The sequence below is a fragment of the Phocoena sinus genome, chromosome 19 (assembly GCF_008692025.1).
Source record: "Phocoena sinus isolate mPhoSin1 chromosome 19, mPhoSin1.pri, whole genome shotgun sequence".
NCBI lineage: Eukaryota > Metazoa > Chordata > Mammalia > Artiodactyla > Phocoenidae > Phocoena > Phocoena sinus.
This window is the reverse complement of record NC_045781.1, coordinates 13,376,613-13,404,397: the sequence shown is the minus strand read 5'-3', so window position 1 is coordinate 13,404,397 and position 27,785 is coordinate 13,376,613. Positions and strand designations below refer to the sequence as shown.

General features: G+C 52.6%; 1 protein-coding gene across 22 annotated transcripts; it reads left to right on the top strand.

Annotated features, from left to right (window-relative positions):
* The first annotated feature begins 158 nt into the window (after positions 1–158).
* Positions 159–27,785, top strand: CATSPERG (cation channel sperm associated auxiliary subunit gamma). Of its 22 annotated transcripts, XM_032613079.1 has the most exons (28): positions 165–900; positions 988–1,041; positions 5,525–5,669; positions 6,021–6,147; positions 6,311–6,383; positions 7,351–7,506; positions 12,744–12,915; positions 14,132–14,269; positions 16,166–16,225; positions 16,461–16,580; positions 17,166–17,216; positions 17,324–17,453; positions 17,991–18,102; positions 19,076–19,234; positions 19,311–19,423; positions 20,211–20,424; positions 20,762–20,824; positions 20,927–21,115; positions 21,214–21,318; positions 21,461–21,541; positions 21,629–21,685; positions 24,631–24,787; positions 24,991–25,054; positions 25,213–25,308; positions 25,579–25,668; positions 26,838–26,930; positions 27,020–27,119; positions 27,204–27,783. In XM_032613079.1, exons 1-28 carry the CDS (start codon positions 646–648, stop codon positions 27,486–27,488), a joined length of 3,459 nt encoding a protein of 1,152 aa, XP_032468970.1. In that variant the 5' UTR covers positions 165–645; the 3' UTR covers positions 27,489–27,783. The 22 variants fall into 22 exon arrangements, 20 of the variants coding, with proteins under 20 accessions (XP_032468974.1, XP_032468978.1, XP_032468979.1 ...); XM_032613076.1 differs by having other exon boundaries at positions 165–1,041; positions 6,018–6,147; XM_032613075.1 differs by having other exon boundaries at positions 20,762–21,115; positions 27,204–27,781.

Genomic DNA, 27,785 nt, shown 5'->3' with positions numbered 1-27,785 from the left:
GGGAAGGCCCGGAAACAGGATCCGGAGAGGGGCGGGTCTAGAGGCAGGACCCGGAACCTGGGCAGGGCCCGAGCACGGACAATGGGGCGGTGCGAAGAGAAGTGGGGGGCGGGGCAAGAAGTGGGGGCGGAGCCACGTGCAGGTTCGCGACCAGAGGAACTGGGGAAAATAGGTGGGGCGCAGCTAAATCGAGAAACAGAAACCGAGACCGAGTGAAGAGTAGCGGTGGGAGGCAGAGCAGGGGCAAGAGGAAAGAAGTGTGGGGCGAGGTTAAGGGGAGAGACCAGGAGGCCGGGCGAAACCAGGAGTAGGGGCGTGGCCAGGAGCAACAGGAGGGGCGAGACCTGGAGTAGTAGCAGAGGCGGGTCCAGAAGTGTAGTAGATGCAGGGCCTGGGGCAGGGCCGAGTTCTGGAGCAGAGGCGGAGCCAGGAACAAAAGCAAGGGTGGAGCCTGGAGCAAGAGCAGGAGAGGAGCGAGGAGCAAAAGTAGGAGTGGAGCGTCTGAGCAGAGGCGGGGCCAGGAGCAGGGACTGGACGAAGCACCGGAGCGAGGCGGGATCTCAGAAGGCGCCTACCAAGAACAGTCTTGCAGGCTGGTGACCTCCGCATTCTCCAGGTTGAAGCCACGTTATCCACTGCCCCGAGATGTCCCCTGCTGGCCCTGCGTGGCCGAGGCTCCGAGTCCTGCAGGCGCTGTGGGCACTGCTGGTGGTGCTGTTGGCACCGTGGAGGTTGTGGGCGATAAAGAATACCCAGGAGTGCACCTGGCAAGTTGTCCTGAACAACTTTGAGACAGTAGGCAAGAAGGACGCGAGCGATCGTTTCGTCGATCAAGAGCCCTTGTACACAGTGGACAAAGTGTTCAGCCTGCTAGTGGACGCGCCCATCGACCCGGACGAGGTGAGGGGACTGGTGTCAGGCAAACGGGAGAGGTCCTGGACCTGCACCCCACTGGGCTCTGGACATTTGCCCACCCTCTCCTTGCAGACATACCTGGGCTTTCCTTACTACCTGAAGATCAACTACTCCTGCAAGGGAGAGGTGAGTGGGTGCAGAGGGGGTGGGCTCATTCTGTTGGGGCCTCAGTTTCTCCATCTCTAACATTTGAATAGCGGTGGCACCACCAGACCCTAGGAACCTTAAAGATTCAAGAAAATTCCCAGTATCCCACGAGGCACATAGTTGGTGCTCGCTCAAGTAAGCTTTCTATTTCCATTTTTAAAAATTGACGTATAGGGTCTTCCCTGGCGGTCCAGTGGTTAAGACTCCGCGCTTCCACTGCAGGGGACACGGGTTCCATCCCTGGTCCGGGAACTAAGATCTCGCATGCCCTACATCGCGGCCAAACCAAACAAAATAACAGCAACAAAACACTTTCCTCAATAAAGTGAAGAAAATATTTTTCGAAAATTGAGATACAGGGCTTCCCTGGTGGCGCAGTGGTTGAGAGTCTGCCTGCCGATGCAGGGGGCGCGGGTTCGTTCCCTGGTCCGGGAAGATCCCACATGCCGCGGAGCGGCTGGGCCCGTGAGCCATGGCCGCTGAGCCTGCGCGTCCGGAGGCTGTGCTCCGCAATGGGAGAGGCCACAACAGTGAGAGGCCCTCGCACTGCAAAAAAAAAAAAAATTGAGATATAATTCACATACCATAAATTCACTATTTTAAAATATACAGTTCGGGAATTCCTTGGCGGTTCAGTGGTTAGGACTCCGAGCTTCCACTGCAGGGGACACGGATTCGATCCCTGGTTGGGGAAGTAAGATCCTGCAAGCTGTGGGATACAGTTCAATAGTTTTTTGTATATTTACAAAGTTGTGCAACCATCACCACTATCTTGTTCCAGCACATTTTTATCACCTCAAGAGGAAACCCTGTACCCCATCCCTCCAGCCCCTGGAGACCACTAATCTACTTTTTGCCCCTATGAATTTGCTTATTCTGGACATTTCATATAAACAATGGAATCAGGGGCTTCCCTGGTGGTGCAGTGGTTGAGAGTCCGCCTGCCGATGCAGGGGACACGGGTTCGTGCCCCGGTCTGGGAAGATCCCACATGCCGCAGAGCGGCTAGGCCCGTGAGCCATGGCCGCTGAGCCTGCGCGTCCGGAGCCTGTGCTCCGCAACGGGAGAGGTCACAACAGTGAGAGGCCCGCGTACCGCAAAAAAAAAGGAATGGAATCATACAATATGTGGGCTTTTGTATCTGACTTCTTCTCAAGGCTTATCCATGTTGTAGCATGCATTAGTATTTCCTTTTTAAGGCTGAGTAATAATACTCAGTTGTATGGATGTGCTACATTTTGCTTATCCATTCATTAATTGATGGACATTTGGGTTATTTCCACTTTTGAGTGGGGATATTACGAATAATGCTGCTATGAACATGTCTGTACAAGTTTTTGTGTAAACATCTGTTTTCAGTTCTCTTCACTATATACCTAGGAAAGGAATTGCTGGGTCATATGTTAACTCTGTTTCTCTTCTGAGGAACTGCCAGCCTGTTCTCCAAAGCAGCTACACATCATTTTATATTCCCATCAACAATATATGATGGGTCCAGTTTTTCTATATCCTCACTTGCTCTTGTTCATCTTTTTGATTATAGCCATCTAGTATGTCTAGTATCTAGTATGTGTGAAATGGTATCTCAGTGTGGTTTTTTTTTTTTTTTTTTTTCTCAGTGTGGTTTTGACTTGCATTTGCCTCGTAACTAATGATGTTGAACATCTTTTCATATGCTCATTGGCCATTTATCTTCTTTGGAGAAACGTCTATTCAGCTCCTTTGCCCATTTAAAAACTGGGTTATTTGTCTTTCTACTGTTGCATTGTAAAATTTCTTTTTATATACTGGATACTAGTTCCTTATCAGATATATAATTTGTAAATATTTTTCACATCCCATGTCTTTTCACTATCTTGATGATGTCCTTTAAAGCACAAAAGCTTTATGTTTATTGAGATATAATTCACATATCATACAATAGCACCAAAGTTTTTAATTTTGATAAAGTCCAATTTATCATTTTTTTTCACTTGTTGCTGGTGCTTTTGGTGTTGTCTAAAAAGGCTTTACCTAACCAAAGTCATGAAAATTTACTTCCATGTTTTCTTCTAAGAGTTGTTTGTTTGTTTTAGCTCTTACGTGTAGGCCTATGATCCATTTTGAGTCAGTTTTTGTATATGGTGTGAGGTAGGGGTCCAACTTTTACATGTGAATATCCAGTTATGCCAGTACAATTTGTTGAAAAGATTATTCTTTCCTCATTGAATTGTCTTGGCACCCTTGTCAAAAATCAATTGACCATAAATATAAGGGTTTATTTCTGGGTATAATTCTATTCTGTTGCTCTATATGTCTATCCATATGCCAGTACGACACCGTCTTGATCACTGTAGTTTTGTATTAAGTTTTCAAATTGGGAAGTTTGAGTCCTCCACCTTTGTTCTTCTTTAAGACTGTTTTGGCTCAAGTAAGCTTTCTGAGGACAGTAGAATGTTGTGGTCTAGAACTGAAGTTCTGGAGGCTACAGACCTGGGTTTGAATCTGCCATTAGCTAACATTACTTGGAGGAAGTATAGCATGATAGTGAATCCTTTGGGCTGTGGAGCCAGGCTGCCTGGCTTCAAATCCCAGCTCTGCTACATAATAGCTGTGTGATCTCAGGCAAGTTACTTAACTTCTCTGTACCAAAGTTTCCTCATCCTTAACAAGGGTCCAATAATGATCATACCCACTTCATAAAATGCTTAAATAAGCGTGAAGCACTTAGCACAGTGCCTGGTTCATAGACAGGGCTCAGTGAATGCTAGCAGCAAGTTTCTAGAGTGTGACCCTGGGCAGAGAGTTTACTCCATGAGCCTTCTCTCCTTATCTGTGAATTCCTTTATCTGTTCATGCCACACCTGCTCTGAGTCAGATCCTCTTTTTTTTTTTTTTTTTTTCACAACGGGGTGGGGAAGGCAGTACAATGATAAACAACGTGGCCAGGTTTTTCTTCTGGATGCAGCCCACCAGGGAAACAGACAATTGGCAAGTAAATACATAAAATAATTTATTACAGTAATCAGTGCAAAGATGAAAATAAAATGAGGTGATATGTCAGAAAGGAGGGTGTTAGCTGGGGTGGTTGGGGAAGGTCTCTGAAAAGCTTGAGCAGAGACTGGAATGATGAAAAGGGACACACATGCGGAGAACTGGGGAAAACATCTGCGCTGAGGGAACAGCCAGGACGGAAGCCAGTGTGTATGGGGAACCGACCAGAGGCCTGTGTGGCTGGAGGAGAGTGAGCGAGGGGGAGAGTGGGAGGCGATATGAAGGACCTGGCTTTCCCCCTGAGGGAGGTGGAGCCATGAGAAGGTTCTGAGCAGAGGACAGATGTGATGAGACTCAGGTGTTCACAGGCTGAATGAGGGGCAGGGCAGCAGCAAGGAGACAGGGAGGGGGCTGATGCTCAGTCCGGGCAGGAGTTGAGGGTGGACAGCACCAGGGTGGTCATGGCCACTGTAGCCCTGATGGTGAGGAGGCCCACCAGCACCTGCTACCCTGTGATTGGAAACCCTGAGGCAGGGCTGGGGCCGGTGTAGGGGGCAGGATTGAAAGGGCCCCGGCCTAGGCATTCCTCAGGATGAAGGCCTGTGCAAAAGGGGTCAGACCCATTAAATCTCCCACTCGCATCTCACAGCTGCCCCCACACCCCTGCCCACAGTGGCTTGAGCACAGCTGTCTCTTGGGGATGCCTCCAAGCCTTTGCTAGTGCTATTCTAGGGACTTCCCTGGTGGTCCAGTGGGCCCTCCCAGTGCGGGGGGCACGGGTTCAATCCCTGGTTGGGGAACTAAGATCCTGCATGCTGCACGGTGTGGCCCCCCAAAAAATTAATGCTGTTCTATACCCTAGAACACCTATTTTCTCCTTCCATCTCCGCTCAAGCCCTGCCCTCCCTTCTTAGCCCAGCCAGGATCCTGGCATCTCTGGGAGGTTGTCCCTGGCTGCCCCGTCACCCTCTTCCCCAGTTCCTTTCTGTCTAACTGCCCCATCCCACCCTCAGCCCCAGGCCCCAGCCCACAAACCTGGTGGCGATGGCAGAGACTCTAATTTCTCTGAGTAGGGGGTGGGGCAGAAGCCTCAAGAATGGGACTTGAAATTCCTGAAGTGAGGGAAGAGGCTGCTAGTATTTTAGGTGCCAGGCACTCCCACCTTTACGTTTTTGCTTATCCCATGCTGTTTTTTCCCCATGCATTCCCTACATCCAAATTCTGTCTGAGGACCTTGCTCTGGACTCGCCTCCTCCAGGAAGACCTCCTGACTCCCTCCACAGCCCAAAGCACTTCTGCCCATCTCCTAGCCTGGCCCATCCCCTGCCCCAGCCCCAAACCTAGACCATGTTCTCTGACCTTCCCTCAGTGGAGAGTCTGCTCTCCTGACCCAGCCCCAGGAAGAAGACAGGCTAGTAAAGGTAGGGTCAAGGCAGTGGGACCCACAGGCTATCTTAAGGACACACTTGTGGGGCCATCTCGCCCTCAGTCCTCTGAGGCCCTGGTCCGCAAGGGCCACCTGACGGGGCTGAAGCCGGTGGTGCTGGTCACCTTCCAGTCCCCAGTCAACTTCCATCGCTGGAAGATAGAGCAGCTACAGATCCAGATGGAGGCAGCCCCCTTCCGCAGCAAAGGTGGGCCTGGAGGGCTCCTGGAGGGGTCACAGCACGGCGGGCACGTGGGGGCATTGCCAGGGCCCTCAACAGGGTTCATGACCTTGAGGGGAGGCTGGGACCATCAAAGGGGCCTATGACCTGGTGGGCCTGGGGGTTTGTTGGGGGCCTCACAGAGGTGTCTGACCTGGAGGGGGGCCCGGGGAGGCCTCAGCAGGTTCCTTGGCCTAGATGGGACCACACAGAGGCCCCAGTGGGGTCCATGGCTGAGGGGAGGCGTGGGGAGTTGCAGGGGGATCCCAGTGGTCTGTGGCCTGGGGGACTTGCTATTGGAAGGCCCCAGCAGCCTCAGTACCCCCTGCCTGCCAGCAGAGAGGTGTAATGCAGAGGAAGTGTGTCTCATGAGCTGGTACACACCCATGCCCATCAAGAACGGCAGCGTGGTCATGCGCGTGGATGTTAGCAGCAACGGCCTGGGGCCCTTCATTCCCAATAAAAGGTGCCCTTTCCCAAACCTGGGGCGGGGGGTTGTCTCTGGGAAGGGCTTCCTACGCCCCAGATCCCCAAAGAAGACAGGAGGAGCCCAAAGGGAGGGAACAGGACAGGGAGGTGGCAGTGAGCTGTGGCAGGAGCTGGAATGCATGCCCCACACCCACCTCCAGGTTTCGGGTGAATATCAACGGCTTCCTGGAGAGACAGCGAGACAACACACTCCAATTCACTGTGGGAAATGAGGTGAGGGGGGCCCGAATGGTGGGAAGGGTAGAAGAGGGGGTTAAAGACAGTAGGCTGGGGCCCTGATTACTTCCCAAACGAGTGGCAGATTCCATTTACAGAGCATTTACTGTGTGCTGGCCCCCTGGCGACGTGCCCTGCTAAATGCACAATCACATTAGGTCTTGACAGTGACCTGTGAGGGAAGGTACTCTCACATACCCATTTTAAAGAGGAGAAAACTGAGGCCCCAAAAGGGTGGAGCCATTTGCCCACAGGCTCTCGGCATGTACACATGGAACGAGACTTGAGACTGTGTCTGCCTGACTCCTGCACCCATATTCTTAACCACAGTGCACTCATTCATTCAGCAGGCACTTCCTGAGCACACGGTGTGCCATGGGAACATAACAGTGAACACACAGACCCAAACCCCTGTCCTCTCTTAGGGCTGACATTCTAGTGGGAGAGACAGACAGCAAACCAGTACACATGAAATCAGGTAAATTCTGTAGCAGGTTAAAAGGTAGTTAGTGCTCTGGAGAGAATTCAGAGTGAGGGGAACTGGGTCTGTGCAGGACAGGACGGCAGTGTTTAATGGAATGCTCAAGAAAGGCATAACTGGTGGGAATTCCCCAGCAGTCCAGTGGGTAGGACTCTGCCTTCACTTTGGAGGGCCCAGGTTCGATCCCTGGTCGGGGAAATAAGATCCCACAAGACCCCACAAGCCACGTAGCGTGGCCCAAAAAAAGGCGTAATTGAGAAGCTTGGCATTTGAGTAAAGGGAATCACGTGGCTACCAGGGGATACAGAGGGAACAGTCTTCACAAAGGCTCTGAGGAGCAGGAGACCCATGTGGCCGGGAGAGAGTGGGTGAGTGGGAAAGTGCTGGGGGATGAGATCAGAGAGGCGATGGGGCAAATAGACGGAACCGTGGGAGAGGGAAGGGAGGGGCGTGTTGAGCAGCCCTCCTGCCCCTGCCCCTCAGCTCTTCAATCTGATACCCCGGTACTTTGTGAATGTCCCGTCGAGGCCCTTGTGGTACACTGTGGACCAGGCACCTGTGTTCATCCTGGGCGGCATCCCTGAGGAGAAGGCCATCCTGCTGACTGACACAAACTTCAAGGACTTCTTTCTCGTGGAGGTGAGTTGATGTAGGGCAGATGGTGGTCTGGGCCTCAGCTCCTAAAATGGTGGGGGGGGCCTGGGACCAGAGAAAGGTCCCCAAAGACCTACCACCAATGAGAGGCAAATAGCATGAATGAAAGACATCAGACCGCAACCAGACAGCCTGGGTTCAGGTCCTGGTTCTGCCACCTCCTGGCTGTGTGATGTTGGGCAAGTCATGTTACCTGGGCCTCAGATTCCCCATCTGTAAAATGGGAACAATACTTATATTTACCTCACAGAATCATTGCGAAGATGGTATAAATTAACGTCAGCCGGACACAGAATGAGCACCACGTGCGTCAAAGCTATCATTACTTATAGGTCCACCATTTGTAATTCTGAAATCCAAAATCTTTGAAACGGCATTTTCAGAAGTTTAGGGCTAAAATGTATTTGTTGAGAAACTCCGACCTGAGCTAACAGAGGCTACTTTTTTTAGTCTTTATGCATTCCATTTAGTGTTAATATTCAGATGCTGCCCTGCAGAAATATTAAGGGGTTTGATTATGGGGTGTTGCCCCAGACCCCACTGGGGTTTGGATGGTATATATGTGCCATCTTACCTTCTAAACTGGAAAATTCTGAATTTCGATATACATCTGGCCCCTAGGGTTTCAAGTTCAGCATTGTGAGCCTATATTATTCCCAGAACAGGGAAGGAGTGTCTGAAGCAAGGTTCTTTTGGTGTGAATGACAAACACGTTTGGATTAATTGCAGCTGTAGGCAGAACTCCAAACCAGTTTGGTTCAGAGAAATGGATTTAGTAGGTGTGCCTAACTGCAAAGCCCAGACACAGCTCAGCCTGCAGGCCTGGCTCGATTCAGGGCTCACACGAGGACTCCAGCTTTTGGTTCCACTTCTTCCGGATTAACTCCATCCTCAGTGTGATTCATATCATCCCAACTCCCAGGCAGAGAGAAAGGGAGCGTCTGTTTCCCAAATAACTTTAAAAAAAGCCCTGAAATTTGTTTGCTTTGTCCTGATTGGCCCAGCTTGAGTCACGTGTCCCAAAAGAATGGAATGTGACATCTGGCTTAGCACAGGTCATGAGATCCATCCTGGTGAGGATGGCATCGGAGACAAGAGGCAGAGAAAGGATGGTTCCCCCAGAGTGAAATCAGGCTAGCTTTGCCGCAGGTTGGGGGGATACGATGCTGGTTGTTCATTGTGTCCAAGGTAACAATTGTGCCCACAGCAGCCCCAAAAGATTGCCTTAGCCTCCTCCCCTTAAGGTTGAAAGCCCCGCGCATGATTTCTCACAACCCCATGGGGATTAATGTTCTCTCAGGTCCCTCTGGCCACGAATTCCGGCTTCTACTGATCTCATTTCGTTTACAGTCTCCCTGTCCTGCGTCAGCTCTCTCGGTTCAGGCCCAAGTCTTTCCAGACCTTGCTCAGTTTTCACGCTCCTGACCCAAACACACCCACAGGAAATACGTGGCCGATGTGGATTCTGCTGAAGAGATTTGGAGGACAGAGAAGGGGGTTTATGTCACGAGAATGAAAAGTGCAATTTGAACTTCAGTCATCCTTGTTCTTTTTTTTCTCTTTTTAATTTATCAAGATGAAACTCATAAAATTCACCACTTTTTTTTTTTTAAAGATTTTTTTTGATGTGGACCATTTTTTTTAAACTCTCTATTGAATTTGTTACAACACTGCCTCTGTTCCATGCCCTGGCCCTTTGGCCTCGAGGCACGTGGGATCCCAGCTCCCCAACCAGGGATCGAACCCACACCCCCTGCACTGGAAGGCGAAGTCCCAACCACTGGACCGCCAGGGAAGTCCCTAAAATTCACCACTTTAAAGTGAACCATTTAGTACCATTGAGTACATTGATACTGGGCAACCACCAACTCGTGTTTCCAAAAAGTTTCCATCGCTCCAAAATCGAAGCCTACTTATACTCATTCTTTAATCATAGGGATTTTTTCCCATATTGTTGTCTCCTCTCTGTTTTCCTTCCTCTTGTTTCACCTCACCACTCCCTTCTAGACGGCCCCTAGGGTCCCATAGGAATCCTCCCCCTACGCGGCTCTCTTCGGCCCTGAGTTGGTCAGGTTTAGATGCTGTAACAGGAGTCCCCTGGTAGCCTAGTGGTTTGGATTCTGGGCTTTCAGTGCCATGGCCTGGGTTCAATCCCTGGTCAGGGAACATCCTGCAAGCTGCGTGGCCAAAAAGAAAAAAAAGAAAAAAAACCTGTAACAGAGAGACTCCTGAGAGAAAATAGCTTAAATAGTCACTGTGGCTCATTCCCCGAACAGTTCAGAAGTGAGAAACCTCAGTCCCTTCTATTTTCCTTCTTCACCATCCTCTAGGCCCCAGGTGTTGATCTCATCAGTGTGATCAGAGCTGGGTCATGCCTACATCCATATTCCAGCCAATTGGGAAGGAGAAGGAGCAGAAATGAAGGGCAAGCTATTTTTTCTTAAGCAAGTTTCACTTCCACTCACATTCCATTACTGAGGAATTAGTTGCTTGGCTACATCCAACTGCAAAGGAGGCTGGGGAGTATAATTTCTGTCTGGGTGGCACATACCCTGCTAAAACTCAATTACCAAAGAATATGGGAGAAAGGGATTTGGGAGCCCAACTAGCCACCTGCCAAAAATGGAAGAGGAAATTTGTAAGTGTAACCAAAAAATTCAGGACGTCAGGTCCGGCTTGACCCAGGATTTCAAACAATGTCACCAAGACTGAGTTGCTCTCTCTCCATCTCTCGGACCTGGTTCCTCTGTATTGACTTTATGCTCAAACATCTCTGTCCTTGGAATTGCAAAGGCTGCATCTCAGGCCCACATCCAGTGGGAAAGATCTTTCCCATTACCCTCTAACCCCCAAATCCCAAGATTCCTTCCACTTGGTGTGACTCACCATTTGCTCACCTTGACTCAATCACTGTGGCCAGAGACACCCACCATGCTGCTTTTTGAGTTAAATGAGTCAGAACTCTCAAGCTCTGCTCAAATAAGAAATCCAACTGACTCACAGCTTTTCTCTTTCTCACGTATGTGGGAGAAGGGAGATGTGATGATCCTTTTCTGGTTTAACAAAGAAAATTTCCAAGTATTTCTTCCAGAAAACAGAGGCAGCACTTTAAATATTAACAGGGCAATAGATGAAGTATGACAACCAATCAAAATGACACATTGAGAGGGTACAGGTTAATTTCACCGGGCACAGCAACAATGTCTGTAGTCTGTAGAAATCTCTTATGTGCTGAATAGGGTAGGGAAGTGAGAATGTACTTGTTACCCTTAACTTGATGAAATTTCCCTCAGCATCAGAACTTAGAGTGTTACTTTGATATATGCTTTTTATTGGAAAAGTTAGTGAAAAATTCCACTTTTTAGTGGACAATTTCAATCAGACACAGAAGTAGAGAATTGTATAATGAACCCAGCTTCAATAATTAACATTTTGCCTTTTTTTTTAATCCCACTATTTTTTTTTTCCTGGAATATTTTAAAGAAAATTCCAGCCATCATACCATTCACCTGTAAATTCTGGAAATAACTGAGGAAGTATCTCTAACACATGAGAACTTTTTTTGGGGCTTCTCACTGTTGTGGCCTCTCCCGTTGCGGAGCACAGGCTCCGGACGCTCATGGACACAGCCGCTCTGCGGCATGTGGGATCTTCCCAGACCGGGGCACGAACCCGTGTCCCCTGCATCGGCAGGCGGACTCTCAACCACTGCGCCACCAGGGAAGCCCCACATGAGAACTTTTAAGAAATAAAACTACAATGCCATTATAATGCCCAGCAAAATTAACAGTAACCCCTTAATAGCATCTAACCCAGTCATAGTCAATTTTCCCCAATGATCTAAAAATGTGTTTCACGGTTGGTTTGTTTGAATCAGGACCCACATGTTGCATTTGGTTGTTACGTCTTTTAATACCCTACATTTTTTCAGGCAATTTAAGAAACCAGGCCTTTTGTCCCATAGAATTTGGCTGTTTGCTTCTTCACAAAATCGATTACAGCTTGTTCCTCTGACCCTATGTATTAGTCTGCTCAGGCCGCCGTAATAAAATACCATAGACTGGGTGGCTTAAACAACAGAAATTTATATTCTCATAGTTCTGGAGGCTGGAAGTCCAAGATCAAGGTGTCAGCAGGGTTGGTTTCTCTCCTGGGCTTGCAGAAAGTACCTTCTCACTGTGTCCTCACATGGCCTTTTCTCTGTGGGCATGAGTGGAGAGAGAGATCTCAGGTGTCTCTTTCTCTTTTTATAAGGACACCAGTCCGATAGGATTAGGGCCCCACGCTTATGACCTTGTTGAACCTTAATTATCTCCTTAAAGACCCAAATACAGTCATGATGGGGGCTAGGGCTTCAACATATAAATTCTGTCCATAACACCCTATATTGCCTATAAACTGGTAGTGAGCTCTAGAAGCTTGGTTAAACTTAGACTCAAAAAAAAAAAAAGAGGGCTTCCCTGGTGGCGCAGTGGTTGAGAGTCCGCCTGCCGATGCAGGGGACACGGGTTCGTGCCCCGGTCCGGGAAGATCCCACATGCCGCGGAGCGGCTGGGCCCGTGAGCCATGGCCGCTGAGCCTGCGCGTCCGGAGCCTGTGCTCCGCAACGGGAGAGGCCACAGCAGTGAGAGGCCCGCGTACCGCAAAAAAAAAAAAAAAAACCAGGGAATTCCCTGGCGGTCCAGTGGTTAGGACTCCATGCTTCCACTGCAGGGGGCCCAGTTCGATCCTGGGTAGACTCAATCTTTTAGGCCCTTCATTGGTGGTGCTTTCCCACTGTTAGTGATATTGCCAGTGCTGGTGATTGGTCATAAGTTCAGAGGGTGTCAGCCTGACAGCCAATTGTGTTCAAGATAGAATAGGATTATTAAAAGTGTGCCTTGGGCAAACTTAGAATCTTTTGGATCCACATGAGTACAGCCCTGACTGTGGCCTGGGGAATCGGGACTGCTGAGCACTGTTGAGTATGCCGTGTACTGCCCAACTCTAGGGAGCACAGAAAGCCCCAACTGGCTCTGGCCTGGGTCACCTGCTTGCAGGGGAAGTTTGTTGGGGAAGTTTGGCCACCAAGATGCTGCTGCAGCGTGAGCAGGGAGGGGACCCTGGGGGCAGCCGCATGTGTTCATTCCAAGCAGTTGTCAGAGCTGGTGCCTCGAGGCAAGGGAGGACACAGGGGCTGAGACCAAGGCCACCTGCTCACCACTGGCTCTACTCCCTTGCAGTTGAGCATTGACAGTTGCTGGGTAGGCTCCTTCTACTGCCCCCCGACCAGTTTCACTGCTACCATCTATGATGCCATCGCCACCGAGAGCACCCTCTTCATTCGGCAGAACCAGCTCATCTACTATTTCACGGGCACCTATACCACACTCCATGAAAGCAACCGTGGCAGCGGTGAGGGGGCCCTGGCCGGATCACATACCCGTGTGTCCTTGGCATCTTAGGCAAGGGGACCTGCCTGTTGGAGCCCCAGGGACGGCGCCTCAGTGAATCCCTCACTGGAGACGCCTGGGAATGGAACTGCCGTGAGCGGGGAGGGGGATGTCGGAGGGACTTCCCAAGCTCCTGAAGCATCGCTGCCACCCTGCAGGGGCCTCCTCCTACCCTCTATATGCTGGGGTGAGGCTTTCATCCAGACCTTCCCAGGAGTTGTGAACCGACTAAGGGCAGAGAGAGGTGTGAGAGTGAAGGGAGGGAGCAGAGAGCAAGACACAAGGGTGCACGCGCTCTCACACACACGTGCAGAGAGAGAAAGACAAACCGGAGAGAGATGCATACAAGCGAGAAATGTGTGGGGTTGGGGAGTGGCAGAGAGTCAGATAAAAGACATACAAAGAGAGAAACAGAGATGGGCCGTTGGAGAGGCAGTGCCGTGAGGGAGATTGATCAGAGAGGAAAAAGAGAGACTTTTGATTCAGCCTCATCTGTTAAATGATACCAAAGCCCTAGTTCTTCTCACCTTCTGCCCCTGCCCTATCTCAATGAAAGATGTCAACTTATAGAGTCACAGAAACTTGTACTGTAACCCATATCCCATTAGGTAGTGAGTGTTCCCAACAGCTTTATTTTTCTCCCTTTCTTTCTTAGGGCACTTGGACAGTGGGAAGGACCAAGTTAAAAGAGATTTAAGTCAGAGACGGGTGTTTATTGGCTCAGATAGCATGTTGTTTTCAGGCACAGCTGGATCTAGGGGCTCACTGCAGCTGTTAGGCCCGTCTTTGTGGTACTGCCCCCACTCCATCCAGCAACGGCAGGCTTTTATGCCGGGGGTGGAGGTGGGGGGCAGGAAAGAATATCTCTTTGTTAGTGGTTGCAGGCTGAGAACTGTCTCTGATTTGCCCAGCTTGGTCACATGCCCAGCTCAGAATCCATCCTCTGGCCAGGGGAATAGAAGAGTGGGGTCAGCCCAATCTGAACCTTGTGGGCAGAGTGTGAGCGGGGGTGGGGGGATTTTCTCAAAGGCAGCTGGGGCCCTATACCAAGGGCCCCTCAGACGCCACACTGAACAGTCACTGCAGTGGGAGAAGACAGATAACGGGCTCATTAAGGCCTGGAAAATGTGGATGGGGGCCCAGGTGCCAGGCTCAAATGTCTATGCTGGCCCCCACAGAGAGATGGGTCCGTGTCCTGGCTAACGAGTGCATCAAGAAGTTGTGCCCTGTGCATTTCCATAGCAATGGCTCCGAGTATGTCATGGCCCTCACCACCGGCAAGCATGAAGGTTACGTCCACTTTGGGACCATCACGGGTAAGGTTGGTACCTGGTACCTCCGTACCCTCTCACTTCTAAGAATTCTGGCCCCACGCCCTCACCCCTCACCATAGTCCTTCAGGAGGGGTCCCAGGCTGGAGGTTCTCCCTGTGAGTCGATATGGGTTTACGCCTTTGTAGGGGCAGGGCTTGGGGTGTGTTATGTATCTTTTACAATGTGTTTGGTTTCAAAGGGTAGAAGCCCAATTCAAAAATCACTTAAGCAGGGACTTCCCTGGCAGTCCAGTGGTTAAGACTCTGGGCTCCCACTGCAGGGTGTGCAGGTTCGATCTCTGGTTGGGGAAATAAGATCCTCACATACTGCGTGGTATGGCCAAAAATTTTTTTAAAAATCGTCTAAGCATAAAAAATGTGTAGACATATAAATGAAAAGACCAGGATCCAATGACAGGCACAGCTACATCCAGGGGCTTACAGGGAGTATCCTCAGGACTCTGTCTCTTGGCAAGGTAGTATAGCATAGGGATTATAGCACGGGTTCTGGAGAGAGACTGCTCTAACACACCAACTCAAGTCACTGGCGGCTTTGGATAGGTGACTTAACCTCTCTTTTTGGTCTCATATCCTCATTTGCAAAATGGGGCTGATAGTACTAACTAGTACCTGCCTCATCGTGTCGATATAAAAATTAAATAGACATATATAGGGTCTTAGGAGAGTGCTAGGGACATGGTACTATTCAAGGGTTTATCATTGTTAGCCCTGAGATTTGGCTTCATGTTCAGATAGATACTCCCCTCACGAGGGTTAGAGATGGCCTCCAGGAACTTGGGGCTCACATCTCCCACCAGTCTGAGTCACCCCGAGAGAGTGAGAGTGGACTCTTCCCCACTGGCTCTAGCACAAATCCCGGGGTGCACTCTGATTGGCCCATTCTGGGTCACATGCTCAGACCTGAGCCAATTACTGTGACCAGAGACAGACATATTCTCTTTTTCTTAACTTTTTAAAAGAATTTATTTAGGGCTTCCCTGGTGGTGCAGTGGTTGGGAGTCCGCCTGCAGAGACAGGGGACACGGGTTCGTGCCCTGGTCCGGGAGGATCTTACATACTGTGGAGCTGCCGAGCCTGCGCGTCTGGAGCCTCGGCTCCGCAACGGGAGAGGCCGCAACAGTGAGAGGCCCGCGTACCGCAAAAAAAAAAAAAGAATTTATTCATTTATTTGTTCTTGGCTGCGTTGGGTCTTCGTTCCTGCGTGCGGGTTTTCTCTAGTTGCAGCGAGTGGGGCTACTCTTCGTTGCAGTGTGTGGGCTTCTCATTGCAGTGGCTTCTCTTGTTGTGGAGCATGGGCTTCAGCAGTTGCAGCACGCAGGCTCAGTAGTTGCGGCTCGTGGGCTCTAGAGCACAGGCTCAGTAGTTGTGGCGCATGGGCTTAGTTGCTCGGTGGCATGTGGGATCTTCCCTGACCAGGGCTCGAACCCGTGTCCCCTGCATTGGCAGGTGGATTCTTAACCACTGCGCCACCAGGGAAGTACAGGCAGACATATTCTTTTCTCTTTTTTTTTTTTGCGGTACTCGGGCCTCTCACTGTTGTGGCCTCTCCCGTTGCGGAGCACAGGCTCCGGACGCGCAGGCTCAGCGGCCATGGCTCACGGGACCAGCCGCTCCGCAGTATGTGGGATCTTCCCGGACCAGGGCACGAACCCGTGTGCCCTGCATCGGCAGGCGGACTCTCAACCACTGTGCCACCAGGGAAGCCCGGCAGACATATTCTGATAGGCCAGTTGTGAATGACTGAAAGGCCAGTTGGATGAGAGCTGCCCCAGGGAATCCTGGGACTAAGAAGGAGGCACAGGCATAATTGGAGAGCTGGTGTGGTGGGGTGCCAGACAGGTTGGGAAGGGCCTGAGCTTTGACCTACCCTGCTCTGCAGATGGCCGCGTGTCCTTCGAGTTGCTGCCCAGGCAGCGGTCCGTGTGCAATGGGATACTAGGTACCCAGCTCCCAGATGGGTCTGCAGTGGGCAGGGGGTGGGGTGGGTTTGGGGGGGGGGGTTGAGGGGGAATCGAAGGTGTGGGAGAGCAGGGAAGGGTGGGAGAGGTCATAGGACAGGATGGGCAATTTCTTGGGGATGGGTGGAGAGTCACTGGGATAGATGTGGCAGTCACAGAGACCATGGAGAAGGACGGGATCTGGGGGCTGCTCTGGACTTCTGCCTTCCCTACCAGTTGTCAACTGCTCCATAACCTGGGCCGTATTCATTGCTGGTGACTACAATCTACTGCTGCTGGTGGAGATCGAAGACCCCTCCACCAGGAAGTATTTCCAGGTGGTCAGCTATGACCTGGGTAAATGGGGCGCCATGGGGCAGGGGGGCTGAGCAGGAAGGGGCAGGAGCTCGGAGTGTGAACTGCGGGCCCATCCTTTGGGATCTGTGCCCAGCAGACAGCTGGAAGGGAACGTTGCTCGTGCCACTGCTAGGTAAGGGGCAGTGGTGGAGAACAGGCCATCTGGGCTGAAGAGCCTGAGAGGAAGTCAGTGAGACTAGAACAGAGGGGAAAGGGGAGGAGGGAGATTGGAGATGTGGGCAGACGCCAGAGCTGGAAGGGCCTTGCGGCTCACAGTGAGGAGATTTGATTTGATTTGATGAAGTGAGAATAGGGCTGCCGTGTACAGCTGTTGAGGCTGTGCCTGGTGCTCCCCAGCCAAGGAGTCCGAGGAGGGAGGCAAGTCCTCTGCCCTAACAGGACTGTATCCTCTCAGAGGAAGTGTCTTTTTATTATTCACATAAAGAAATTCTAAAGATTAATGGGCCCAAATGGGAAACTGTTGGAGGGTTTGGGGAGGGGTTGGGGAGCTGGGGACCTGCTCAGTTTCAGGTCTTGAAAGCTCAGGGCCTCAGGAGATTTTTGCTGTGTTTTCCCCACCTGTAGTCAGTGATTACCTGGTTGTCCTCTACACCATCCCGGAATTCATCCCTGACGGTAGGAGGGGAGGGAAGAGGGGGCTGAAAAAGTGGGGGGGGGGGGCTAGGAGGGGCCCAAGTGACCCCATCTCACTGCTGTGTCCTCTCTGCCTCTGCCCCTGCCAGCTCGAGGCCTGGAGTTCCTGATGGTCCTAGGGACAGAGTCTTACACCAACTTCCCGATGGTGCCCAAGGGCATGTCCTACAACCCGTATAACAACCTGCTGTTCATCTGGGGCAACTTCCTCCTGCAGAGGTATGGGGCCGGGTACAATTTGGCCTCCCCAACCCCGCTAGGGTGGGGGTCCTTTCTGAAGTCACCACGTTTTCGGAGTATGCCCAAGTCCACAAGTTACCAGGACTGTGATGGGGGAAAAATGGGCTGGGGTGGGCAGAGATGGGATGGGGGAAGCTGATAGTTTAAAGCTGGGAGCCCTTTCTTAGATGAAACCTGATATGAGGACCTAACCTATGTGAGCAATAGAACGGCATTGTCCGGGGAAAGGTAAGGATGCTTTTCACCCCTCAGGAATCCAGGGGTCCCAGAGCCAACTCCATGGGCTGTTGGCAAACTGCCAGTTTGGTTGAACCTTCCTGCTCACTGATGGGCAGGTCAGCCAGAGGGTTTGGAGTGTGGCGCAGAAACTAGAGTCCCAGGCCTCCTTTGCGTGTTCTCACAAGGCTGGTGGAGAACTGAGTAAATGGTTCCTGCATCGTGTCAGGCCTATTTGGGGAAGCAGATATTCCCCAGGGCCTTGCCTGGTGCCCCTACCTCCCACCTCTGCCCCTGCAGCTATAACAGTGAAAACTTCATCTACCTGGCGGACTTCCCCAAGGAGCTGTCCATCAAGTACCTGGTCAACTCGTTCTATGGGGACACGGCTATTGTCACAGAGACTGAGGAGGTGGGCTGCCCTGCCCCTCTCCCCACTTCCTTTATGCCCACCCCCAAATCCCAAGGGTTTCCCTTCTTCCCCTGTCAGGGTAAAGGGGCCCAGGAGAGGGAACGTCCTCAGGGACCCAGGGGAAGGGCAACGAAAGCTCCATTTATAGCTGAGAACCCTCAAACTCAAAAAGGATAAGTACCTTTCCAAAGTCACTCAGCAGAGTGAAAAACCTGTGCTGAGTCATGATGTCATTTCCAGAGGGGGTCCTCTTTCATTCCATCGTGCAGTTCAGTTCATAAATATTGAGGACTTAGTGTATGTTTGATCCAGTGCTGGAGACACAGTGGCCAATGAATCAGTCCTGGGCCCTGCCCTCACAGGGTCCCAGTCCGGTTGGGAAGATGGACTCATTCCCAGACTGTGACGGTTCAGAGCAGCCAGGGCTGCAATGCAGAAACAGCATCTATGGAAGTTCAGACCCGGTCTGGGGGTGTGTGTGTCAGTGAGGGCTTCACAGAGGAGGCCACATGGAGGGGGGACATGCTGGAGGCTGGAGGGGATCCTCCAGGTCGAAGCTAAGGAGGAGGTGAGATCTAGAGCAAAATGTGTTGGGGGATGAGACGGTGGGCAATAGTGCAGAGATGGGAAACTGAGGCCAAGGGGAGGGTGCAAAGAGTGAGAAGGAAAAACGAGGGCTCATTCCTTGGATCCCAGGCCTCCAGGGAGTGTATATATTAGGAATGGTTACATTGCAAGTAATAGAAACTCAAGCAGACTAAAACACTGAAGAAATTTATCATGGTGAGTGAGGGCTGTAAGCACAGGTGTTTGGGTCTGGGAAGTAGAGAGATGGCTTACCCGATCCCAGTTGGAGGTGAACTCCCAGGCTTCACCCCTCAGGGAATGGGGCCCTCACACTCGGCAGAGCGAGAGGTGGGGGTCACAGGGCCCATGGCCCTCACACACACACACCCAGCTGTCTCACCCCCAGATCTGGTACCTCCTGGAGGGTAGCTACCAGGTGTACAAGCTGTTCCCATCCAAGGGCTGGGAGGTGCACGTCAGCCTACAGGTGATGCAGCAGTCCTCTCTCTACGCCCCCAATGAGACCATGGTCACCCTCTTCTACGAAGACCACAGACTATACCAGGTGCTAAGCGGGGGGCTATGGGGGAGACATGGGGAAGCTGCAGGGCCGCTCATGTGGCCCTGCCTTCTCGCTGCAGCTGGTGTACCTTATAGACAACCAGCAGGGCAGGCTCGTCAAGAGGCTTGTGCCTGTGGAGCAGCTTCTGATGTACCAGCAGATCAGCACCGACTACCTCTTGGAGCGGCAGGGGTGAGAAGATACTGGACCACAGCAGCAGTCAGAGCCTTAGGCGCTGCCTGTGGGAAGCTCCCATTAGGGGGGTGGGGATGGGGTGGAGATCAAGCCATCCCCAGTGACAACCGCTGGGCTGAAAGGAGGGGTCTGACCCAGCCTGGGGACAGGGTGCATCAGGGAGGGCTTCGAGGAGGAAGAGGTGCATGAGCTGTGACCTGAAGGGTGAGGAAGAGTTGACCAGGTGATAGCATGGGGCAGGGTGTTTCAGACAGGGGGAACCACATGTGCCAAGGCCCCGGGGAGGAAAGGAGATTGCCTGATCAAAGAACTGAGAGAATGCGGTGCTGTTAGAGTGCAGTGGTGGCGGGGTGGACAAGGTGAGCCTGGTGGTCACAGGGAGGAATTTGGACTTCATCTGGAGGGGCCTGGGGAACCACCATGGGACTAAGGAGAGGGGCTCCACGGTCAGATTTTACTGTGTTCAGCAGTGATCCTTTTGCTCACCTGCAGAGGAGCCCAGGGAGGCAGCGGGGGGAGGGGGGAGGGGGGAGGACACTTTGGAGGTTGAGTACCGTGGAGGGGGTGGGGGAGAGTCTAGGATGAGGTCCAGGACTCTGGCCTGTGCGGCCGAGGGCCGACCACGTGAGCGTGTGCAGGGGCACCAGGGGCTGAGGCTGAGGGGGAAGGGCAGGGATGGATTAGCCTTGAGTAGTCAGCAGCGCAGGGGTGGTAAGGGGGCCTGCGGAGGCTCCTGGTGCACGCACGGAAAAGTCAGCCGCCGTCCTCCACTACCGCCGCTCAGGAGCCACCTGACGCTCTCCTTCACCAACTTCTGCCCCTTCACGGTGATGCGTCTGCGGGACCTGCCCAACCCGCAGATCTACACGCGCCAGGAGCGCTACCGGGCGCAGCCGCCGCGTGTCTTGGAGCCCGGGGGCTTCCACAGCGACAACTCGCTCGCTGTCTATCAGGGCCTCGTCTACTACCTGCTTTGGCTGCACTCGAAGTACGACAAGGTGGGCGCCTGGCGGCGGCCGGGGCCATCCGGGCCGGGTCTTGTGTGAGGCGGGACAGCAAAGGCGTAAAAGGCAAGGCCTGCGTGGCCGGGAGAACCGCCGCGGAGGGCGGAGCAGAGCAGAGCCGCCTCTGTGCGTCCGAGGCTAAGGCGGGCTGGAGAGGGGGTCGAGCACGGCTCGGGGGGATGGCTTTGGGGGTGTGGCAGTCGGGCTGAAAGCGGGGCTTGGGGCGGCTTTCAGGGTCAGGGGCTGGGACTGAGGCTAGGAAGGGCTCGGAGGATACTGCCTGCCTGGGCACGCCCCTTGGCCCCCCTCAAGGTGCCGGCGGTCCTCACAGCCATATGCGGACCCGGTGCACGACCCCACCTGGCGCTGGTGGAAGAACAAGAAGCAGGACCAGGTGCGTGGAGAGGGTGGCGAATCGGTGGGAGGGCCGAGCCCGGATCCCCCATCACCGTCCCCGTGTCCGGGCACTGTCTTTGCCCCGCATCCCGTCCCCCAGGATTACTACTTCTACCTGGCCAGCAACTGGCGGAGCGCTGGCAGTGTGCACGTTGACATGGCCAGCTACGAAAAGATCTACGACCTTAAGGCTGAGAACGAGCTGCCCGAGCGCATCTTCCTGGACAAGGGCACCAGCTACCGCTTCTCGGTCTTCCTGACGGCCGGGGAGCCGGAGCCTCTCTGCACGGTCTGTGGGCGGGGCCGGGTGGAGCCTTAGGGGCGGGGCTTCTGTCGGGTGCGGCGCCCTGACCCCTCCCTCTGCTCCAAGCAGGCCCCTCCTTCCAGGTGCAGAGCAAGGTGGGCCTGGCTGTGGTGCTGGCCGACCCGGAATGCATCGAGGCGGTGGTGAAGGAGAAGGTCCTTGTTAATCGCAACTCGGTGCTTTTCTGGGTGAGACCAGGCGGAGGGGAGGAGCTGAGGTGACGGCGGAGCTACTGAGGCAGTGGACCTGTTAGAAGCCCGCGGTTATTTGAACTGTCCCTGGGTCCTCCCGCTGGGCCGCTGACCCCTTCATTTCTGCCCCCACCCCCAGGTTACGCTCAGTGATAAAAGGTTTTGCTTTGATCAGGGCATTAGTGGACATCACCTCATGAAGACCTCCATGCTCCTCAAGGTGCGGTCCAAGCCTGGAGGGGAGGGATGCGGATGAGGGAAAAGACTGGGCCCGTGGGGTCCACCAGTCATCATCTCCTACTCACAGGTGGTGGGCTCGTCCGGGCACTGCTTCCAGAACACGCACCAGGGGCCCCGCATGCAAGTACTGGACTTGGGGTACTGGGCCCTGTGCTGGGAGGGAAGGGGTTGGGTCGAGTCTCAACAGGGCAGAACCCGAGGGCTCCTTCTGGGAATCCCTTCCTAATTTCTTCTTTCTCGTTCATTTTCATCATTCACCCGCCCAGCCACCCACTCCCTCCTTTAATCCATTCGTGTTTTCAGAAAGGGCTGCTTAGTGTAGCTTGCACACAAGCTTGTATGTCCTTCTGATACTTTTCTGCAGGGAGAAGTAAAGTATCTGCCACACAGGGCTTCTTTTTCCAATTGGCACAAAGGTGGCACGTGGGCCAGCTTGGCCCTTCCTTCATACCTCGCTCTTCCTTTGCCTGTTCACATGTGTCTTGTTCAAGCCTTTGGGTCCTTGGTTCTTCACTTGGTTACACATGCAGTATCCCCTTTGCATAGAGGCAAACACTGTGGCTCAGAGAGATGAAGACATAATGCTCAGAGTAACCCTGGGAGCTAATAAGTGGTAGAGGAAGCCTTGTTCTCACCCACTTCCCTGCCCACTCTCCAGGAGACAGACCCTGGTGCTTCTTCCTCCTGGGTTGGTATGACCCAGGGCAGTTAAAAAAAGGGGCTTGTCAGGCTTCCCTGGTGGCGCAGTGGTTGAGAGTCCGCCTGCCAATGCAGGGGACACAGGTTCGTGCCCCAGTCCGGGAGGATCCCACATGCCGCGGAGTGGCTGGGCCTGTGAGCCATGGCCGCTGAGCCTGCGCGTCCGGAGCCTGTGGTCCGCAACGTGAGAGGCCCGCGTACCGCAAAAAAAAAAAAAAAAAAAAAAAGCGGGGGGGGGGCTTGTAACAACTCCCAACTCCTTGGATTACATGGAATATTTGGGGTCAAATTCAAGGAAGAGTGACTGACCTCAGCCCAATAACAATTTCCTTCTATCCTTAGTGATATGCATTATTTTTAAGGTTTTACCTTAACCCCAGAAAGTCAAAGTTAACATCTCCATTTTTTTTTTTTTTTTTTTTTTTTTGGGGTACGCGGGCCTCTGCAGGTTCTGAGGGAGAATCTGTTCTGTGCTCTCTCCTAGCTTCTGGTGGTCGTTGACAGCCCCTGACATTCATTGGCTTGTAGATGCATCACTCCAATCTCTGTCTCCATCTTCACGAGGCCTCCTCCCTATGCGTCTGTGTCCAAATTTCCCTCTTCTCATAAGGACACTGGTCATTGGACTAGGGTCCACCCTAATCCAGTGTGACCTCATCTTAACTTGATTACATCTGTAAAGACCCTCTTCCAAATTAGGTCACATGGGCAGGTACCAGGGAATTAGGACTTCCCTGGTCCTAATATCTTTTTGGGACACACAATTCAACCCAGAACAGAGAGTCAGATAATAAGCAAGAGAAATAAAAGATATTGTATGTTAAGGGCAATGAGTGCTAGGAGAAAACAGTAGTGAGCAAGGGGCCTGGGGTAGGTTAGCATTTTCCATAGGATGGTTCAAGGAAGACCTGGCCGAGGAGGAAACATTTGAGCAAACACTTGAAGGAGGGGAGGAAGTGAGCATGCAGTTGTGCCGGAAAGCATGTCAGCGAGGGGACAGATGGCAGAGGCCTGGAGGCAGGAGTATGTTTCATGTGTTAGACTAAAGGAACAGTGGGGAGCAGGCATGGCTGGATCAGGGCTAGCAAGGAGGACCATGGAGAGAGATGAGGTCAAAGCGGTGATGGGCAGGTCACATGGGTGGCATCTGAGCAGAGGAGCAACTCAGGTGTTCACAGAGTCCCTCTGGCTTCATGTGGGAGACAGCCTGGGGGGAGGGGCGGGAGCAGGGAGGAAATGGGCCAGCCAGGGTGGAGCAGAGGAGTTGGGGGTTTGGGGAAGGGAATAGCTCTATTTTGAAGTTTAGAGACAACGGTATTTCTGGATGGACTGCATGTGGGGGTGAGAGAAAGAGAGGTTTCCAGGATGAGGCCAAGGCTTTTTAGCCTGAACTTGCAGGGATGAGGTGCCATAAACAGAGGTGGCCTGTGGATAGATTGAATCTGAGACACCCATTAGCCCTCCCAGTGATTCAGTGGCTGATAGGTGTAAAGTCTTTGGCTCAGGCGAGCATGGGAACTGCTTAATCTGTGGCCAGGACGCCTCTCCGCGGTAGACATCAAGCCCAGCCCACAGTCTCCAGATGTCCATATCCTTCTGACAATTGGGTGAAATCCTTGGGCCCTACCCCCAGAATGGGCCAGAAGCCTTTCATTCCCAATGACAATGTCACGGGAGTTCCCAGATCCCTAATCCCCATCCTGGGCTCTACTTCCCTCATATACCCCATGCTTCCCCCAGCTCTACTGTCTGAGAATTCAGTCTCAACCTCAGCCCTTTATTTTATTGTATTTTTTAAAAATTAATTTTTTTTGCCATGCTGCAAGGCTTGCGGGATCTTAGTTCCTCGACCAGGGAGTGAACCTGGAGTCATGGCAGTGAACACACGGAGTCCCAGCCACTGAACTGCCAGGGAATTCCCTCAACCTTGCAAGTCCTTGCTTCATAGGTGCAGGTGTTAGTGGTTTTGTATGTCTTATTCTGGAGGCAGTTGGAAGCAACCTGTCTCAGTTTGAATCCCAGCTCTACCACTTACCAGCTGTGTGGCTTTGGATAATTAATAAGTGACTTGACCTCTCTGTGCTTCCCTTTTGCCATCTCTAAAATGGAGATATTAATGGTCTGTATCATACAAGGTTGTTTTGAGGATTAAATAAATTTGAAGATGTAAGGCACTGAGGCCATTCCTCAGTGCCTTGTGCATAGCAAGAGCTACTTAAGTGTTTGCAGTTATTATTGTTTTAACGATCATAATAATAATCTCCTTGCCCTCTGGTGAGGGTGAGCCTGGCAGGTAGGGGTGGTGTGTGTGGGAGGAGGGGCATCTTCCCTGCCCCACCCCTAGAGCCAGGCTTTTCTCCTCCCATTCAGGGCAACCTGATGGTGCCAGTACTTATCGGCTGCCCCCCAGGCAAGCGCCTTGCCTTTGACATCACCTACACGCTGGAGTACAACCGCCTGCAGAACAAACACTACTTTGACTGCGTGCACGTCGACCCCGAGATGCCCTGTTTCCTCTTCCGCGACAGTGCGTGTCCAGCCCCCTCCTCTCAATGTTCAGTGTCCTCTGCCCCCACTACTTTGCCCTCCCAGGCCTTTCCTCCCCGCCCGCTCACTGCCCCAGCACCCTCTGCTCTTCCCCTTGGACCACTCGTCTCTCCTTCTTCCCCTCTCCATCCTCCACTTCCGAGCTAATTTCTCCTCCCCGCCTCAACTCCTCCGACCCCACAGTCTTCTACCCATTCTTCTTGATCCAAGATTTGGTGACGGGAGATTCTGGCAGTTTTCAGGGCAGGTAAAGTCGTGGCCAAGCCAGCGGCTGACAGGAGTGAGGTGGGGAGTCGGGGGGGGGGGGGGTGGGGGGGGGAGGAAGTGGGGGAAGGAAGTGGGGGTGGAGGTGGTAGAGGTGATGCAGGACTCCGGACAGTCCATGCGCACCTCTGCTCCCGGCAGCTACGTGCTGAAGGTGGTGGGCGGCGGGCCCACCCTGGACACCATCAAGGAATACAGCGAGGAGGATATCTACCGCTTCAACAGCCCCCTGGACAAGTAATCCCTGTGGGACCGGGCCCATAATCGGCCTTTCTTCCCCTGCAGGCCCCTCCATCTTCCCAGCCACAGACCAACCCTGGGCTGCAAACCCCGCCCATCTTGGTGTCTCAGGCCCCACCCACAGCCCAGGCTCCTAGCATCCCACATACTCGGCCCCGCCCACGGCAGGAGGCTCCGCTCTCCCAATCCCCACCACTGCCGCCTCTCCCTTTGGGGCCTCTGCCCGCTGAGGCCCCGGCCCCACTGAGGTTACCCCTTCCTGCACAGGACTGGCAGCCTCATCTGGACCACAAGAAACACAACGACCACCGAGGACTCAGCCTTCAACATTTTGTCCCACAACAGTTTAGGCATTGAGTGAGTGCCGGGCCGACTGCACGCCCCCTTCTCCCCCACAGTCTGTTGGGCCTGTCCATCCCTTCTGCCTCTGGGAGACCTCCTGGTCCTCAAACTACACTGACTGCCTTTGCGGTCCTCAAATGAGACCGATCTCTACACAAGCTGGACCCTCTGTCTGCAGGACTGGTCCCTCTTAATCTTTCTTCAGGCCTTAGTTCAGATGCCACTTCAACCAGGAGGACTTTTCTGACTGTTCTAGATGGGACAGTTTTGCTCTCATGTCCTCTTGTACGTTCCCCATTCTCACCTGACCACTCTGCCTGTGCTTCCTCCTTCCCAGCCCTTACCCCTCTGAGCTGTCACTGTCTCCTGTGGGGTCTGTCTCCCTTATAGTCCAGGTCCAGAATAGACAAATAATATTTGTTGAATGAGATAATGAACAAGTTACTTCATCCATGGTAGACATATATTGACATTTGAATGGAGGTATTACTGAATGAATTAAAACAATGAAGGAATAAGTTAGTATAGGGGGAATTCTCTGGTGGTCCAGTGGTTAGGACTCAGTGCTTCCACTGCTGCGGGGGCCTGGGTTCAATCCCTGGTCGGGGAACTAAGATCCCGCAAGCTGTGAGGCACCGCCAAAAAAAAAAAAAAAAAAAAAAAGCATGTAGGGCCTCAATAACTGGCCCTATAATAATGAAAGGAAGAAAATGATGCCATGACCAAATGAAGGAAGTGAATGAATGAACAAGGGAGCCAACTTGCACCTATTCAGTATTCAACCTGCGTTTATTGAATATATGAACGAAGGTGTGACTTTGTACCTAGTAGCTGCTCCAGATTCACTTGTGGGATGAAGGAATAAAGGTAGCAAAGAATAAATGAGGAGGTGGCACATAATAGGTATACAATCCATAATCTAGATGAATGCATAGTAACAGAGGAATTGACAGCTGGAGATGTAAAGACATGAGGACATGAATGAGTAACCAAACAGCCTGTCACCCGGTAGGGGTTCAGTCAGCCTTATTGGCTAAAGTGGGCGAAGGAGTGAATCAGGGAGAAAGGTAGGAGATCGCACCTAGTTAGTGCTCACCCAGAGTCTGTGGGGTAGAGGGGAAGGTCAGGGATTGGCACGTGCTAGGCATGATTTGTACTACAAGTGCCTGAACTTGGGCCCCCAGGTGGCTCTGTATGGAGAACTCCCCATGCCATGACACCATTCCACACAGCATCTTTGCCTCCGAGTTCTTCTTCAAGGTGTTGGTGAGCAATAGGTGAGCCAGACACATGGCCCAGGTGGGCTCGGGGGCTTCCTGTGGGGTGACCACCTCCTCCCCCGATCCTGAACCCCATCCCCCAACAGAGGTGTGGACAAGAGCACATACTGCGACTACCAGCTCACCTTCCAGCTGCACATCCACGGGCTCCCACTCAGTGCCAGGCGGGCCTTCCTCATCCTCATGGTGAGTGGCTGCCCTGGAGCTGCCCTGCTTCGTGGATGGGGGCCCCCAGGCTGCCCACCCATGCCTGTTGTGTGGTGCCTGCAGGTGTCAGCCAGCCTGATTGTTGGTCTGGTGATCCTCTACGTCATCTCCTGCCTCCTGTCGCCCTATGTGGTGAAGGTCTGCAACGTCCTCTGCTGGAAGATCAACAACATCGTCGCCTGGGAATCTTACATCTACAGTGTCGCCTCCGACACCAGGGCCTTCAGCAACACCTCTGGGACCAAATCTGGGGAGAGCTCTGGGGGCATCTCCAGAGTTGTCTCCATGGTGGCAGGGGAGAACAAGACTGACACTAAGGAAACCTTGAGGAAGAAGCCAATATCCTGAGCCTCTTACCTGCCCCAACTGCCACCCACCCTCATCCCTCGTTTCCTGGGCCACTTTGAACATGCAACCTGTCGCTCGCTCATCCCAGGCCTTTCTCCCTGTTTTGCTTGAATTTTCACTTCGCATTTCAACACCAGCTGTGGGACCTTGTAAGGACTCATGTTCAATTAGTTTGTACCACTCAGCCACATAAGTTATAAAATATCAAAATCCTTCTGTGCCAAACTGGTAAATACTGGCTTCTCTGTGTGCCTGCCTACTCAGCCCCTCCCCAGAGTGCCCCTGACCTCCCGACAG